This window comes from Ochlerotatus camptorhynchus, unplaced genomic scaffold, assembly GCF_037179485.1.
Source record: "Ochlerotatus camptorhynchus isolate MF236.1 unplaced genomic scaffold, CSIRO-AGI_Acam_v1.1 ptg000193l, whole genome shotgun sequence".
In the NCBI taxonomy this organism is placed as follows: Eukaryota; Metazoa; Arthropoda; class Insecta; order Diptera; family Culicidae; genus Ochlerotatus; species Ochlerotatus camptorhynchus.
In genome coordinates, this window is record NW_027040683.1 from 3,896,392 (window position 1) to 3,911,589 (window position 15,198).

The following is a 15,198-nucleotide window of genomic DNA, read 5'->3' on the forward strand; positions in this document are numbered from 1 at the left end:
ATTAAAAAGTCCAACGAAGTTGAAGAAAATTCCCTGAACTTCAAAGAAGTTCTTCGAATTTCTACAAAGTTCGCTAAATTTATCTGAAGTTCCACAATTTTCCACAATGTTTGATGAAGGTCTTCTAAGTTATCCGACCTTCTACAAAACTTGCTGACGTTTTACAAAATGCTCTGAAGTTCGATGAAGTTCACTGAGCTTCTACAAAGTTTGCTATGCTTTCACAAAAATAGCTGAACTTCAATCAAATTTGCTGCACTTCAAGAAAGTTTCCAGAACTTCTGCACAGTTCAATGAATGTCTAAGAAATTTTTGGAACTTTCACGATGTTTCTGGAAGATCTATGAAGTTTTTGAAATTGTACAACATTCTCATTACTTTTAAGAAGTGCTCCGAGCATCTACGAAGTTCTCTGAAATCGAATGTGACTTGTAAGAAGGTCTCTGGGCAGAGATGCAAAATATCATGACACTCGTTCGACACTCGTCAACGCATCAACCGACTATCGCTGACAGAACGTTTTGTCAAGCAGTGAGAGGTAGAGCCATGGCAAACAACAATCACCAGTAATGGTCGCTGATCACAGGCAAAAAGTAACACTCGCTGCTGATGATGTAAAGCATAACGAAAACAGTGAAGACTTCTGCAGTACGATGATGAGAAAAAGGATTAGAAACGACAGAAGAAAATGAAAACAATGCCTACGCATTCCAAGTTCGACTCAACACGCGTGACTGTGTGAGTTACAAACAAATCTGGCAAAATTAAACGGAAGCTGTTGGGCTCACTCACATAAGCAAGCAAAGCAGCAACTGCTTCAAAACGAGCACAAATGAGTGTCGTGATTGTCGGGAATGACCAGATCGGTGATGGATCACCACCGAAGACGACATTCACCAGTTGCTTTTAACTTCTTTCGTCAACTTGATAGATGGTCACAATGTGCATCGACAAGCACATTGATAGGAATGTACTAAGCGTTGCTACCATCAGCTGTTTGACGATCGTGATTGTGATAGGTCGCAACTCTGTCTCTGGGCTTATGGGAAGATTCAGTTTCATAAATCTGAACTATTAAACACCTTTTCCCGTCCAAAAAATTTCAAACGTAGCTGTCGCTGGAGAGCATGCGTTAAGTACGTCACGCGAAATTTATCGAAACTCATCCCCGCCCCCTCCCCTCCTGCTCCCATTCGTCACGTTTTTCCTATACTTAATGAATTGCTTGTCGTGCATTTGTAAACTCCCCTTCCCCTTAGATCGTGACGTACTTGATGGATGCAACCTTAAAGATTTTTTGGAAACACACGTGGTATCTTCGGACTGAATAACTCCCACTTTAAGTCAGAGAAAACAAGACAACTTCCATTTGAGTAACACGCAGAACTGACTGACCCATAATAAAGCTGTCCTGGAACCTAGATTGCTTTTTGGAGCATCGTTCATAACTTTAGAACAAAGAAAGCTAACGTTAAGTCCAATTAATGTTTCGATTAAACAATTTTAAAATAGGTAGATAAATGCTAGTATTCTCCAGCTCAATCTTCAAAAATTTCGCACAATTGAGCCACACTTCGTATTTTCACTGAAGATTCACTAGGGTGCGCACTCGGGTGTACCTTCAGTTAAAACATGGGAGAATACTAGCATTCATATATCTATTGTAAGCAGTACTCTACATTTTCGAAGCTCTGCAATTAACAATTAACGGATCATGTCTATAACACCTAGCTAGACTATTTGCCTCAAACGAAAATGAAGCACGTTTAGAACGAAATGCTGGTTGTGGATTTTCTCGTCGTTCTTTTTTTTTTCAACGAAAGGCTCAGTAAGTGTTACCTCTAGTGTTAGAAGTAGGGCACTCGAGATAGAAATGCAAATGTTGGAGGAGCAAGAGCGGATCAAAGAGCAGAAACTGAAAGAAGAAAAAGAGTTGAAGCAAAAGAAGTTAAAGTTAGAGAAACAATTGAGGGATCGCGAGTTAGAATTAGATGCCAAAAAGTTGACAGAAGATAAAGCTTTCCAGGAGCAACAGCTCGCGGATGAAGAGAAAAGCCGGCGCCGGTGGTGTTGTGGTAAGCGTGACTGCTTTCTAACACCCTAATGGGTCTGGGTTTAATCCCAACCGCAGGGCTGGTAGCAGGTCACTTTTTAGTGACTTGGTCACTATTTTGATGCCAGTCACTAAAAAGTCACTTTTTACACCAAAAAGTCACTAAAGTCACTATTTCCCTAAAAAAAGTCACTAAAGTCACTTTTTCATTACTAAAATAGAGTGAAATTTAAAAATATCAACATTTTAAATTTAGTACCTGGCACTGAGACAGTCTACAGTAGTATTAACAAAGTATACATAGGGTAAATGTTGGCTTCGGCACCCATTGACTGTTTTCGGCAACCAAAATTTAAACGTTAATTTCACTATGTTTTCCCATCAACGCACTTCCCTGAATGTGTCCAAACGATTGTTTAGCCTTTCAGCTTCAATCTGATTATATTTGAACGATCGAGCAATCCAGTAATGCTACATTTTTCTTCAAATAAAGCATACGCACTACAAAATGGGGTTGATTTCGAGTTGCCGATAATAGAACAGCTGGTTAACACGCAGTTCTAATGGGAAGGTTGCCGAAGAAAAAGAGGCTGCCGACAATAGCCACACTCACCTGAGAAGTTTGGAGCGTTGTAAAAACGCTTTCAAAACGTTTTGAAAAATTCTGTCGATTGGAATGGATAGAGAAGCAAGCAGCAGATGAATGTAAACAAACAGACACATCATATATGTGCGTGACGCTGAGAAAATGCTAGTAGAAGTGCAGACGCTGCTTAGATTGACGAGAATACGTAAATTCCCCTATCTATTAAAAAAATGAAAATTTTAACCACGGTGACCAGTGAACCGCAAAACTTTAGAACACCAGGAAAACTATTGGAAAATGCCTTCAATTTCGATTAAAAATAGATAAAATATACCTGGTTTCCCAGAAAATAAATTGTAAACCTTTAAAACTTTCCAGAGGTATTTGTCTGTGATAGATTTTCAAAAGTCTTTCAAGGATGATTAAGAACTTTAAAAAATCCAAAGTAAATTTTAAGAGAATTTTAAAGGATTCTAGGGATGACACCAAGATAAATCAGAGAAGAATACCAAAGTACAGACTACGAAAGTCTCATGTAAAATTAAGTGCTCTGAGGACCGATTTCTTCATCTCCACTTAAATTTTAAGCCAGGTTTACCTATATAGTTTGGTTATAATTCCATTATAATTGAGAGTGCATTTTAACGAGAGTTCTGAGAAGAATTCTATGATGATTGGATGAGGATTCAAGGTCCAATTCTAATAAGAATTGAGGGGATTAGAAGGAAAGGGGTGTAAGTGACTTTAATCAATTCTCCTCATCGACTTTCTCTTTTGATAGTCACAGCTTTATAAACAGATTTTGCGCTATTTCTATTTATTTTGCAGCTGAATTATTAACGAAAGAGAAGGTCGACGAAGAGAATCGATCAAAGTAACTTACATCCCATTCCTTCTAACCCCCTTAATTCAAAATTAGTTCTGAAATTCCAAGAGAATTCCAATGGAATCGAATTTTGAAGGTTCAATCTCAAATGAATTCTGAGAAGAATTTCAAAGTTCGGTCGGATTCTTGTTTTGAGAATTCAAAGGAAATACTATGGGAATTCTAAGGAGAATACGAATCGAATTTCCAATTAAAAGCATGGTCCAAGATTATTCTAAGCAGAAATTTGTGAAATTTCTGAGGTTAATTGTATAGAAATTCTAAGGAGTGTTTGAAATGGATTTATCGAGCCTTCAGGGAGTTCCTAGAAGAATCAATAAAAAAATCGAAAATGGTCTACTTTAACTAATTATGTGTTATTACTTCATGTGTGAATTTAACAATTTACATAGGTGAAAATGGGAATTACTATTTGATATGATAACGTAAGCAAAAGTAAATTATTCAAATCACTTCAAATGCTCTTCACATGAGATTACGTTGTGAGATTTGATTAAATTAGAGGAATTTATGAAAATTTATTTTAATTTCCATGAAATAAAAAGTTTTTTTTTTTCAATATCAAACCGTATTTGAATGGTTTGTTATTTAGTATTACCAAGTCACTATTTGGTCACTATTTCCGTAGTTTTAGTCACTAAAGTCACTACTATTATATCGCATCAGCACAACCAGCTCTGCAGCCGAGGTCGATGGGATTTTTCTGAGCCATAAAAATCTCAGGTCACGTCTTCCTTCGGAAGGGAAGTAAAGCCGTTGGTCCCGGCCCATGTGTGTTTGAATGGGTGCGATATCCTACGCAGGTGTGGAAGCTGCCTTTCTGCACATTCGATTGCCGTCAATGGATGGCAATCGATGTCCGTCGGTGATTGGCACTATATTGCGGAACAGAGACCGACGTTAAATAAAGGACAGGATGAAGAAAAGTTCCGTGAAACCCGAAAAGAAATGAGGCAGCAGTCGCTTGAGAAGAAGAAAAGTCTTGTTCGACAGGTGTCACAGCGCGGTAGTGAAGCTTCGAGCGTTTGTCAAAGTGAGACGGAGAAATCTGTTGAGAAGGTAAAAAGTGGTTGCATAAATCCGGCAAGCAGACAAAAAAATGAAGCTCACGTCAGTAGCCAAGGATTCTCGCTAAGTCCGGACCCAGAAAACCAATCTTCGACGACGTTCCCCGTCCAGTTCCTGACAAAGCTCGGAGAAAAATCCAGCCTAACGAAAAGTCGGACAAGACGGAGACGAGCGACCGAGATATCAACAGTCAACAAGCAGAGAAGGGCTCTACCAGTCATCAGTTAGCAGCTCGTCAAGTGATGGGAAAAGATCTTCCGGTGTTTTCGGGAAATCCGGCGAAGTGGCCTATCTAGATCAGCAACTTCGAAAGGTCAACAGCTACATGTGGATTTTCCCAGGATGAAAATCTGATTCGGTTACAACGCTGCATGAAGAGTTCTACATTGGAAATGGTGCGCAGCAGATTTCTTTCTCCGAATAGCGTTCCTCGTGTTATCAAGACTTTGCAGTCACGCTATGATCGGCCAGAAACTTTGATTAAGGCACTCACCGAGAAAATCCGTCATCTTCCTCCTCCAAGAATGGACAACTTGGAAAGCATAATCGACTTCGGTATGGCGGTTGACAATCTGGTGGAACACCTGAAGAATGCAAACCAATCCATCGCTGCTTCACGATCTTGTAGGAAAGCTTCCTGTCGATTACCGGTTGAAGTTGTCAGCATTCAAGTGTGCCGTAGAGGAAGTGAATCTTGGAACGTTTGGATTGTTCGTGTCTTCGTTGGTGGAGCTAGCGTTCGAAGCGATGGATGACACACCGACTGGAAAGTCAACCAAAGGAGTGCATTCGAGGCCTAAAGATCGAGGTTACGTACAAGCTCATTCAGAGTATCCTCTTCGTCGAACTTCAACCACACCGACAAAGCAGCCGATAAAGATCTGTGCATATTTGCTCAACGCTTTCAATGAAAGTAACGTCGATTTTCGAGTTGAAACGAAATCTCATTATGCGTTATATCCTGTATCCGTTGCTTTTTGCTAGATAAATATTTGTATGGAAGGTAAATTAAACATATTACGTGTAATCTTCAAGTGTTTTTACGTGAGAAATACTTTACATATACAGTGTATCTCAAAATTGAGCGTACAGATGTCGTTAAATTTTAGAAAAACAGCTGTAAAAGATCAATTTAAAGAGATACGTTTCTGAATTTTTGGTTGTTGAACCATCATACATTTATCAATTATTGGTACAGTATTGGGCTTATTTGGTTGCGTTTATTAAAAGTAAGAGCTATTTGAGAAAAACACTTTTTTTCTTGAAATACCTTAATATCTTAAAATACAATGAACTAAACTTCTTGGAATTTTTCTCAGTTTAAGTTATAATAAAGATCAATAATATTCTACTATTTTTTCTTAAATTTGTTGAAAATCGAGCGTTTTACTTAAATAAATCTAACTTCATACAGCTTCTTCCAATAAAGTCCAAAACTATAGCGAAAAGTCAATAACTGTCTCTAATGTTGGCCTATGGATCTAAGATTGGGCCAATCGCTAAAAATCTGCTATTTATCAATTTTATCTAGATGAACGCGTCAAAACATACTAATGGATATTTTTGGTCGCTATTGAAAATTTAGTCGATTGCTGAATTTATGTATGGGCCCAAATTAGGGGCATTTAGGCCGACATATTACCATTTCCGTTATCTGTTTAACCACCAGCCAAGATTTAAAAATATATATTAAAAAAATCCACTAGGGTGTACGCTCAATTTTGCGATACACTGTATATTTTCATTTCCCGTCATATAATCTACGTCATGAAGCCTCGGTTAATGTGTTTCATGAAAGACGACGCTTCACCGAAGTTTGAAAGAAAGACGAATGAAGCGACGGGAGAAAGATAGACAAGCGATTGAAAATTTGTTTGCAGACGCCGACTGAGCTGCTAGATGCTGCGAAGTTGCTCGACTTCAACCGAAAAAGAAAGCAAGCAGTCTCTTTGTCGCATCGGTTTTGTCGATTGAAGCTGATATTGTGACGCCCGGATTGTAAGATGGATTAACTGAAAATACAATTGGACCCAACGTTTGCTTTCTATATTAAAATGTAATGAACAAAGATTGAAAAAGCGATCCATTTCTGACCCTAAATATTACCACACTAGATGCAAAACCCTGGTGACAGAGGATTGATATCTCGAACAGAGTAAAATAACCTTGGTCCATCAAGTTAGGGCGAAAAAATCATTTTAAAGGGTAAGGCAGAGTTTGCTGTACTACACTGGATTCTTGTTTTAATCGATGAATGCATTCGCGTCAAAGGGCAATCGTGTAAATAAATGGAGTTATTTTGAATAAAACTACTTAATTTTCAACAACACTTTTTCATGCGAACGCATCTAATCCAATAAATAAGTCCCTTGCCGGAATCAAAACATACTCGCAAAAAAATCCGTTTCCATGTTTGTGAACGAGAGCCGTGATAATCCCATATCAGTACTCTTTATGGAAAAATAGGCATTGAGGAAATGACAGTTGAAGTTCCATGTATATATTTAAAACAAAATCATAGTAAATTAACGGATAATTTTATCAAGTTAAAATCAGTAGGAACGCAGCTTGCATGGTTTGTTATATCAGCGAAAAATAGTGCTATTCAAAAAGCAGAACTGTAACTTAGCCTCTGGACGATTTAATATCACGATGGGACTGGTATGCGATTACTTTGCTTGATGGGACAAACTGACTTGATGTTGTTTCACATTTTTCATGATTTAAGTCTGTAGTTTATCACGTAATATGAAAGTAGATTTCAATTATTAATGGATAGCGTTATTATCTTAAAATTAACCACAATCCATATGGGACTGATATGCGATTATAAGCAGTATAGTTCACAGTGTATATTTCCTTCTACGCGAGGACCGTAAACTATGGTTCACGGCTACAGTTACTGAATATGGGAACGGTTATTTTTCCAAGTAGCTCTGTAACTGGAAACCAATCCAAACTCAATCGTCCTATGTAATATTTTGAATGCAATATGTATTGAAATGTAATGGTTCGCGTATTCTATTATCTTACCTAACTGGTGCTAAAGTATACAATGTGCTATACGGGGCATTTTAAAATTAAGTTTTATAGAACATAGAGACAGCTTTGTGTGTAACTACCGTACAAATCCTCGTTACGTATCTTCAACTTCTTACTCGTATTTTGAACACTGACGTCATCTTATAGCTGAACTAATCAATTCAACATCCCTAAGCCTATATCAAGCCAGCTATGCTATGTTATTGAACGTACCAAACCTGTCTAACACCATTTATGTTCGATTTCCCCCCATAAAGGAAAAACAAATCCTTTCGGCCCCGGGAGCGACCGAAGAAGGGCTTGAAGAATCTGCAGTCGGTGAAGACGCTCTCCGCCGGGCAGAATCTCTCCAACAACCAAACCGCCATCAAGACTCGCAAGCAACCGCTAACGGTTACGGCTCAGTTCCAAATCTCGCTGATCGCCCTCATGGAGACGCTCAACCAGGTAAGAATGTCGCGATTGCATCCCTTCTATTTCGATATCCATTCACGGCTGTTTTTGTTTTTGCAGGCGAACCCATTCTTCATCCGGTGTATCAAGTCAAACCCGAACAAGATATCGAACCAGTTCGATGAAGCCACCGTCACCAGACAGGTAAGAGTTTGATAGTGCATCTTTTTACGCATCGTAAACAATAAATTGGTCTACATATCGCATGAGGAATTGAATGTGTTACCTAGATTTAAGGTTCGAACGACAGGATCTGAACGTTATATTCATTAAGAAAAATTTTACTAAACGAAATCAGGCGTCGAGTCATAACCCGTTCACATGGATCAATGACATCATCGTCACTCGTTATCCGCAAAATTACTACAAAAGGGCTAATCACAAACACGTCGCTTACGCAAAATTCCGAAATATACAAGAGATCAAAAAGCAGCACCCTATCTCCTCAAGTACTCGTCTTAAGCTAGAACTGCCTTTTGTGATAAGCGCAAAGTCGCACTTTTTGTCACGTATTTTGCCATCTTTGGTTTTGACTCAGCTGTGGAGCTGCAAATCCTGTTCCTGAGCCCAGACATGCAGGGGGTTAACATTACACGATGCAATTACTCTTTCGCTTTACCTGCCGGCTGCCCTCTGCGTCTATTTATGCGAACGATGACAGCGAAGTAAAAACCTGGAGAATTCGCTCCAATACCGAGACATATGATCGGAGACTTTGAGGCTTATACCTAAATGCAGGTAATTTCTTTCTTCCCTTTAGACCCAGAACCTACAACCTACAACAACAAAAAGCATATTGCTACCTTTTGTAGGGGAACATTATTACCATCCAAAAGGTCCCGTTTGTGCCCACCTTTCGATTCTTGCCGATTCTTTCTCAGTATCATTTCTACGTCGGATCAGCTCGGTTCGAATGACGTGTTCGGTTCGCGACTTACGTAACAAGAAGCCGAAATTTCTGGATCATTCGTTATACCTATTTAGTGACATGAAACCGAATCAATGAATGAGAGTGATGTGATGTGGCAAACAAGTGCAAGTGCAGTTACAGTAACTAATACACCTGACAACGTAATGTTTAATGACGAAAAGTGTACCGCCGATCCGGGTGAATATGACCCTCGTCTGTGCTAGAACAGTGTTTGTCTTGGTACTACTGATGGTTGATAGTTTATTGATTGCACTTCTAACTGCCACTGGTTTGATGCTGAAGCTGAAGATGATCCTCACGGTGGGAGTGGTAGGTTCAATACTTTTATTAAAAACTCAAATTTTGCTAGATCCTGTCTAGATAGAGACGCTTGGATTAATTCGTCATTGATTTCAGTTGATAGTTTGTATTTTATTAAGATAGTGAAGTTAATGTTCGTTGGTTTAACACAGTCAAGACACAAAACAAAGGATGTTAGCTGCTTATTCTTATAGATTTTATTCACTCATCCAGCTGCTTTTAACCCCCAGGTACCGTGGGGGAGCCATATTCGACGCAGGTCCAAACTTAACGCACTTTCGTACTACAGGTATACCTCGATATAACGTAACTGTCACTTTTGACTTCCATTGTCGATTTCTCGCAAACGATAATTCATTCAAGCGAATTAATAACACCATCGGACAGATGAGACAATACCCCACCTATTGTTGACGTGGATTTGTATGATTTAATTGATATTTGCGGGATACAAAGTATCATAGAGGTAACTCTGAGACTAGTATGTCCCGAAGAAACAAGCTCAACATTTTGGCTCAGCTCTGGTACTATCTTCGGTCCCAAGCTAATCGATGCACCCCTCGAAACATAGGAAAATCCATGAACCCCCTTCATTTTATCTGTCAAACTTTCATATCTAATCAAAACAAACGTAGTGTAGTACTAGAATTTCGACTAGAATGGGGTACGTTAATCTATTTGCTTGGAACCAATAGGCTAGTCAAGTCGAGGGGGGCGACTCTATCTACGATGCAGGAAAAATTGTGTTTTGCTGTGGTTAGCTAACCAGCTACGCAGCTGCGCGCACGCTGAGTAGATATGAAGAAGATTGATGACGATTTTGAAGATTTCCTGCAAAAAGATGATGCGCGATACGAGAAATCAAAGAAGATTTTTCGAAGTTTGATTCGCTAGTGTGAGATTTGTTGAGCATCTAGAATTGAGATTTAGATGTGTCGCCCCCCTCGAGTCAAGTAGTGAGCCAATTTAAAATCGTTAGTTTCATTCAAAGTAAAACATTCTTTGTTTCTGTCTTTATTTTTCCTCACGTAAACAAGTGACTATTTCTTAAATTTTTGTATGGGACCCTTAACATACATATATGTAGAAGCCTTTAGGCTAAAGCCCTAAAGGGAAAGATGGGGATAATTGATCCCCGTTTTTGATTTTTTGAATATCTCAGCTAATAATTTGTAAATTCAGTCTTCTTGCTTGTCACATCACACAGTTGTTACGAAGATACAGTTCAATGCACATAGCAGTTGAAGAAAATTATTTTTAGTTATGTTCAACCCGTTTTGTTGAAATTAGGAGAAGTAGATCAAGTATATCCACTATAGGGAGACTTGATCCAGAATGGTTTGATATCTACCCGCTATTTTGAGGCTACTCGTTTTTGAGCATTAATTGATACCGTAAAACGGGGTATCTTTGATAATTCGGGTAACTTTGATAGTATAATATAAAGATTAAATTTATTCGCTGCGCTTTTTCCAAATTATACCCCGTTCACATTACAGCGTATATCACATACATCTAGTTTTCACTGGAAATCCTGTGTATGAGTGCTCATTGCAAGACAGCCTATATTACGTGATATAGGCTGTAATGTGAACGGGGTATTAGAAACATTGGTTCCATATTGTAGCTTATACCCCGGACAGACTATGGCTAATATCATGTAATATAGGCTGGCTTGCAATGAGCACTCATACATCTAGTTTTCATTGGAAATCCTATATATGAGTGCTCATTGCAAGCCAGCCTATATTACATGATATTAGCCATAGTCTGTCCGGGGTATTAGGGTATTTCCGTTGATATCGTATATAGTTTTTATATATTATCTTCGATGTAAGAGTGAACCGAGTGATGTAACGTAACAAACAAATAAACTTTATTTTAGGACAGAATACAAAGTTATTATTAATACTGTTCAGCCGGCGATTACTAATGACGTTTCATTCTCTGATGACAAGATGACTGCGATAGCATCCGGTCGAATGACAGCTGTCGGGTGACAGCCGTGTGTGTAGGGGAATAGGGTCGCACTCCAACACCTCCCCTTTCAGAAGAGCTGGTACGGCTCGTAGTGTACCGGTGCATGCCGTTGTCTCGAAGAGCGACGCAGTAGTGTTTCCTCTGGATCAGGTACTCGAAATGGAACTCGAGCTCGACGTTGTGGAGTAGACGGTTCGAAGAGCCCTCGCAAGAACTCTCGCTGCAGTTCATTTAACCCTTCCGGTTCAGCTGGTGGTGGTGCTGCTCCAGTAGCAGTCGAATCTTCAGACGGCTTCAGACCCCAAGTGTCTAGCAGAATATTAAGTGGAATGGTTTGCTCTGCTTGATCGGGTCAATCGTCATAACGTTTCCGTAGCTGATTGCTGTGTGAGCGGATTAAACGTTGCCGTTCCGGGAGCCACACATTATACATTACTCGTCCTACACGTTCTACGATTTCTCCAGCGATCCAGCTCCAGTTGTTGCCTTGGTGCACTTGTGCATACACCTTGTCCTGTACATCAAAGTTCTTCTCCTTCGCACTATGTTTTGTGTTGAATTGACGATCTTGCTTGCTGTTGTCATGCTTGGTGAACTTGCTGGGTGGACGAAGGAGTTCCAAAGAGGTGCGCATGGGTCGGCCAAGCAGGATTTCAGCAGGTGCACTACGACAGGGTGTTGATCTGTAGCAATTTAGGAAGATATCGAGTGCTTCGTCCAGGTCTTCCCCTCCAGCCTGAATCTTCTTGACAGTCCTTTTAAAGGTGTCAACAAAGCGTTCCGCCTGTCCGTTGCTTTGGGGATGGAACGGTGCTGTTTTGAGATGCATTATCCCGTTTGTCTCGCAGAATTCCTCGAAGGTGTCGCTAGTAAGCTGCGGACCGTTGTCGGTCACCAAAACTTCCGGCATACCAAATCTTCCGAAGATCTTTCGAAGACTCGACACTGTAGCAGCTTTGGTTAGGGGAACTAGGGGCAAGAGTGCCATCCTCAATATATTTTGAAAATGAAATCATTTCAATCCTATCTTACGATGAACCTATGCACGGTATTCCTATGAAGCATTCTAAAAAGTTCTGTCCGAATCGAAGTCGTAAAAAAATGCAAAAAATCATTTTGTGTTGATGCATTGAAAAGCTAGTTTTTTATAAGAATAAGGCATCATAAAATAAGGTTTTCGAAATTTCCAATTTATTTTTTTTCACAATTTCTGCATTGAGACGTCACTATTGATGGTTGATTGAAACATTAGTAACAATAAATTATTAAATATTTTCTTTAATTAATCAAACATTATATTCCTAAAAATAAACTTTATACGGGGCAAGAGTGCCACCCCTACATTTATGTATTAAATTGTACAAAACTGTTCAGAAATTAGCACAATTGGGCATTTATGTTTCCAATTTACATTGTCTTCGTGAAATTTTGGAAAACAAACTGTATAAAATAGTATCAAAAATAGTTTCCATTTGAATTCTTTGACGCACATGGTTTATATGTTTTGGATAAAAACAAATATCGTTAAGTCAATATTTTAGTGCAATGAACAATAAAAGCAGTTGCTGTCATACCTAAGAATAGTAATTTGTTGTTTAGAAATGAACATTTATCAGTTTCACTTCATTTTAGACATATGGTCTTTTTGCCCCATAAGAGTGGCCCTCTTGCCCCGTAGCATTTTTTAGAGCAGGTACGACATGACATTTTGAAAAAATCATTAACATTTTTTGATGGGGTTTAATTTTAATTTCAATGATGATACATGGAGACAAGGTTATAAACTTACAATTCGGTTCACGAACTCCTATAAATATTCACGGAATCGCATATTAAAACGCGCTATCATTAGGGTGACCTTCTTGCCCCTATGCGTTTGGTCGGAATGATTTCTGGCCATTTGGAGAATGAATCCACTACTAGTAGGAAGTATGTGTCATTGATGGGACCAGCGAAATCTGCGTGTACTCTCTGCCAAGGTTTCTCGGGAGTCGGCCACGATTCAAGCTTTCCTGACAAGCGCGTACTAGCGTGGTCAACAATATTGGGCCAATAAACGAAATTGCGCGCTAGCGAACGCATGCGATCGATCCCTGGATGTCCTCTGTGCAGTTGTTGGAGAATTTTCTGCTGCAGCTTCTTCGGGACTACGATCCTGTCACTGTCCATCAGGACTTTGTGGGCAGCATACAGCGAATCTCGACGTGCGAAGAACTGCTGGACCTCCGGTGTTCCGGAGAGAGACTTGACATCACTTGGCCAGCCCTTGTGCACGAAATCCATGACTTTCTGGTTGGTCTCGTTCGCTATCGTCTTGTACGAGATAGGAAGATGCTCGATGGACTGGAAGACGATGTTGCAGCTAACAGTTTCAACCTCAATCGACGCAATGATATAGTCCTCGTCCGGCTTAATATGTGAGTTGATTAGGCGAGAAAGGATGTCTGCATGTCCGAAATGGTCAGTGGAAATGTACTCGATCCGAAAGTCATACAGAAGCATAGTGAGGGCCCACCTTTGAAGCCGGTTAGCTGTGTACGGAGGTATTCCACGCTTAGAACCGAAAATCGCTAGGAGCGGTTTGTGGTCGGTCTGAAGAACAAACTGCCTTCCGTAGATCATTCTGTAGAATTTTGTGACCGCATACACCAGACCCAAGGCTTCCTTCTCTATCTGGCTGTACCGGGACTCAGCTGGCGTCAGGCTTCGGGATGTATGGTAAATAGCCTTCTCTGATCCGTCTGGAAATCGGTGTGCAATGCGAGCACCAATGCCCACATTTGACGCATCTGCAGACACAACTATTTCAAGACGAGGATTATAGTGCGTCAGCATGAGCGGTGACTGGAGGATTTCCTTGAAACGATCAAAGGAACACTGGCAAGCGTCGGTGGTAGTTGGAACCCTCCTTGAGCAGCTCATCTAGCGGTTGGCGTAGTGTACGCATTTCTCGAATGTATTTTCCGTAATAGTTTATCGCACCTAAGTACGAACGAAGCGTAGGAACATCGTTAGGAGGAGGCATGTTGACGATTGCTTTCACTTTGTCCGGGTCCGGACGAATGCCCTCTGTATCCAGAAGCTGGCCCAAGTACTTCACCTGGCGCATGAAGAATCGGCACTTTTCGTATTTTACCGTAAATCCATACTCTTGAAGGCGCTGTAGAACACGGTACAGATTCTGTTTATGTTCTTCGGTGTTGCGGCCACCGACAAGGATGTCGTTGAGATATGGAGATGTACACGGAAGTCCACTTAGCATGGCATCCATGATCTACTGGAAAGCGCCGGGTGCACACTTGACACCGGGGGAAAGCCGATTGAAACGATAAAGCCCCTTGTGGGTGTTGATGGTGACGAGCTTCCTGCTTTCCTCGTCGATCTCAACTTGTAGGTAAGCATCCGACAGATCTATGTGGCTAAACATCGTGCAATTCGCCATCCGATTAAATATGTCTTCCGGGAGTGGAAGCGGGTAGCTATTTGATTCGAGCGCATTGTTTAATCCGGTGGAGAAATCCGCACAAATGCGCACGGAGCGATCCGGCTTGCGGACAACTACGATGGGAGCTGCCCAATCTGCATACGTCACTGGTGTGATGATACCCACATCTTCAAGCCGCTTCAGCTCGTCTTCAACTACGGCCTCCATGTTGTACGAAACTGGCCGCTTGGGTTTGGCATCCGGTCGACAGCCGTGAGTGTAGGGGAATAGGGTCGCACTCCAACAGTATGTGTAACATATTTTACAAACATATTAAAAAACAATTTTTGTGTTTTTCGCCTGTTTGTAAAAGCACTCAAACCATCACTTATGAAATGTATTTCCGATATAGCCATCACAAATTCAATGTTGTATTCTTATTGCTTATGATGTTTTCTGAAGTTCTTTAAAAGAA

At 40.3% G+C, this 15,198-nt stretch overlaps 1 protein-coding gene across 8 annotated transcripts in view; it reads left to right on the top strand.

The window, feature by feature from the left end:
- Positions 1-15,198, top strand: part of LOC135702474 (unconventional myosin-IXb-like) — a 286,641-nt gene that overhangs the window by 251,377 nt on the left and 20,066 nt on the right. For all 8 annotated transcript variants that reach the window (XM_065223513.1, XM_065223514.1, XM_065223508.1 and 5 more), the window contains 2 exons: positions 7,893-8,082; positions 8,149-8,232. In XM_065223513.1, coding sequence (XP_065079585.1) covers positions 7,893-8,082; positions 8,149-8,232 — 274 coding nt within the window. The remainder of the gene's footprint in view (positions 1-7,892; positions 8,083-8,148; positions 8,233-15,198) is intronic.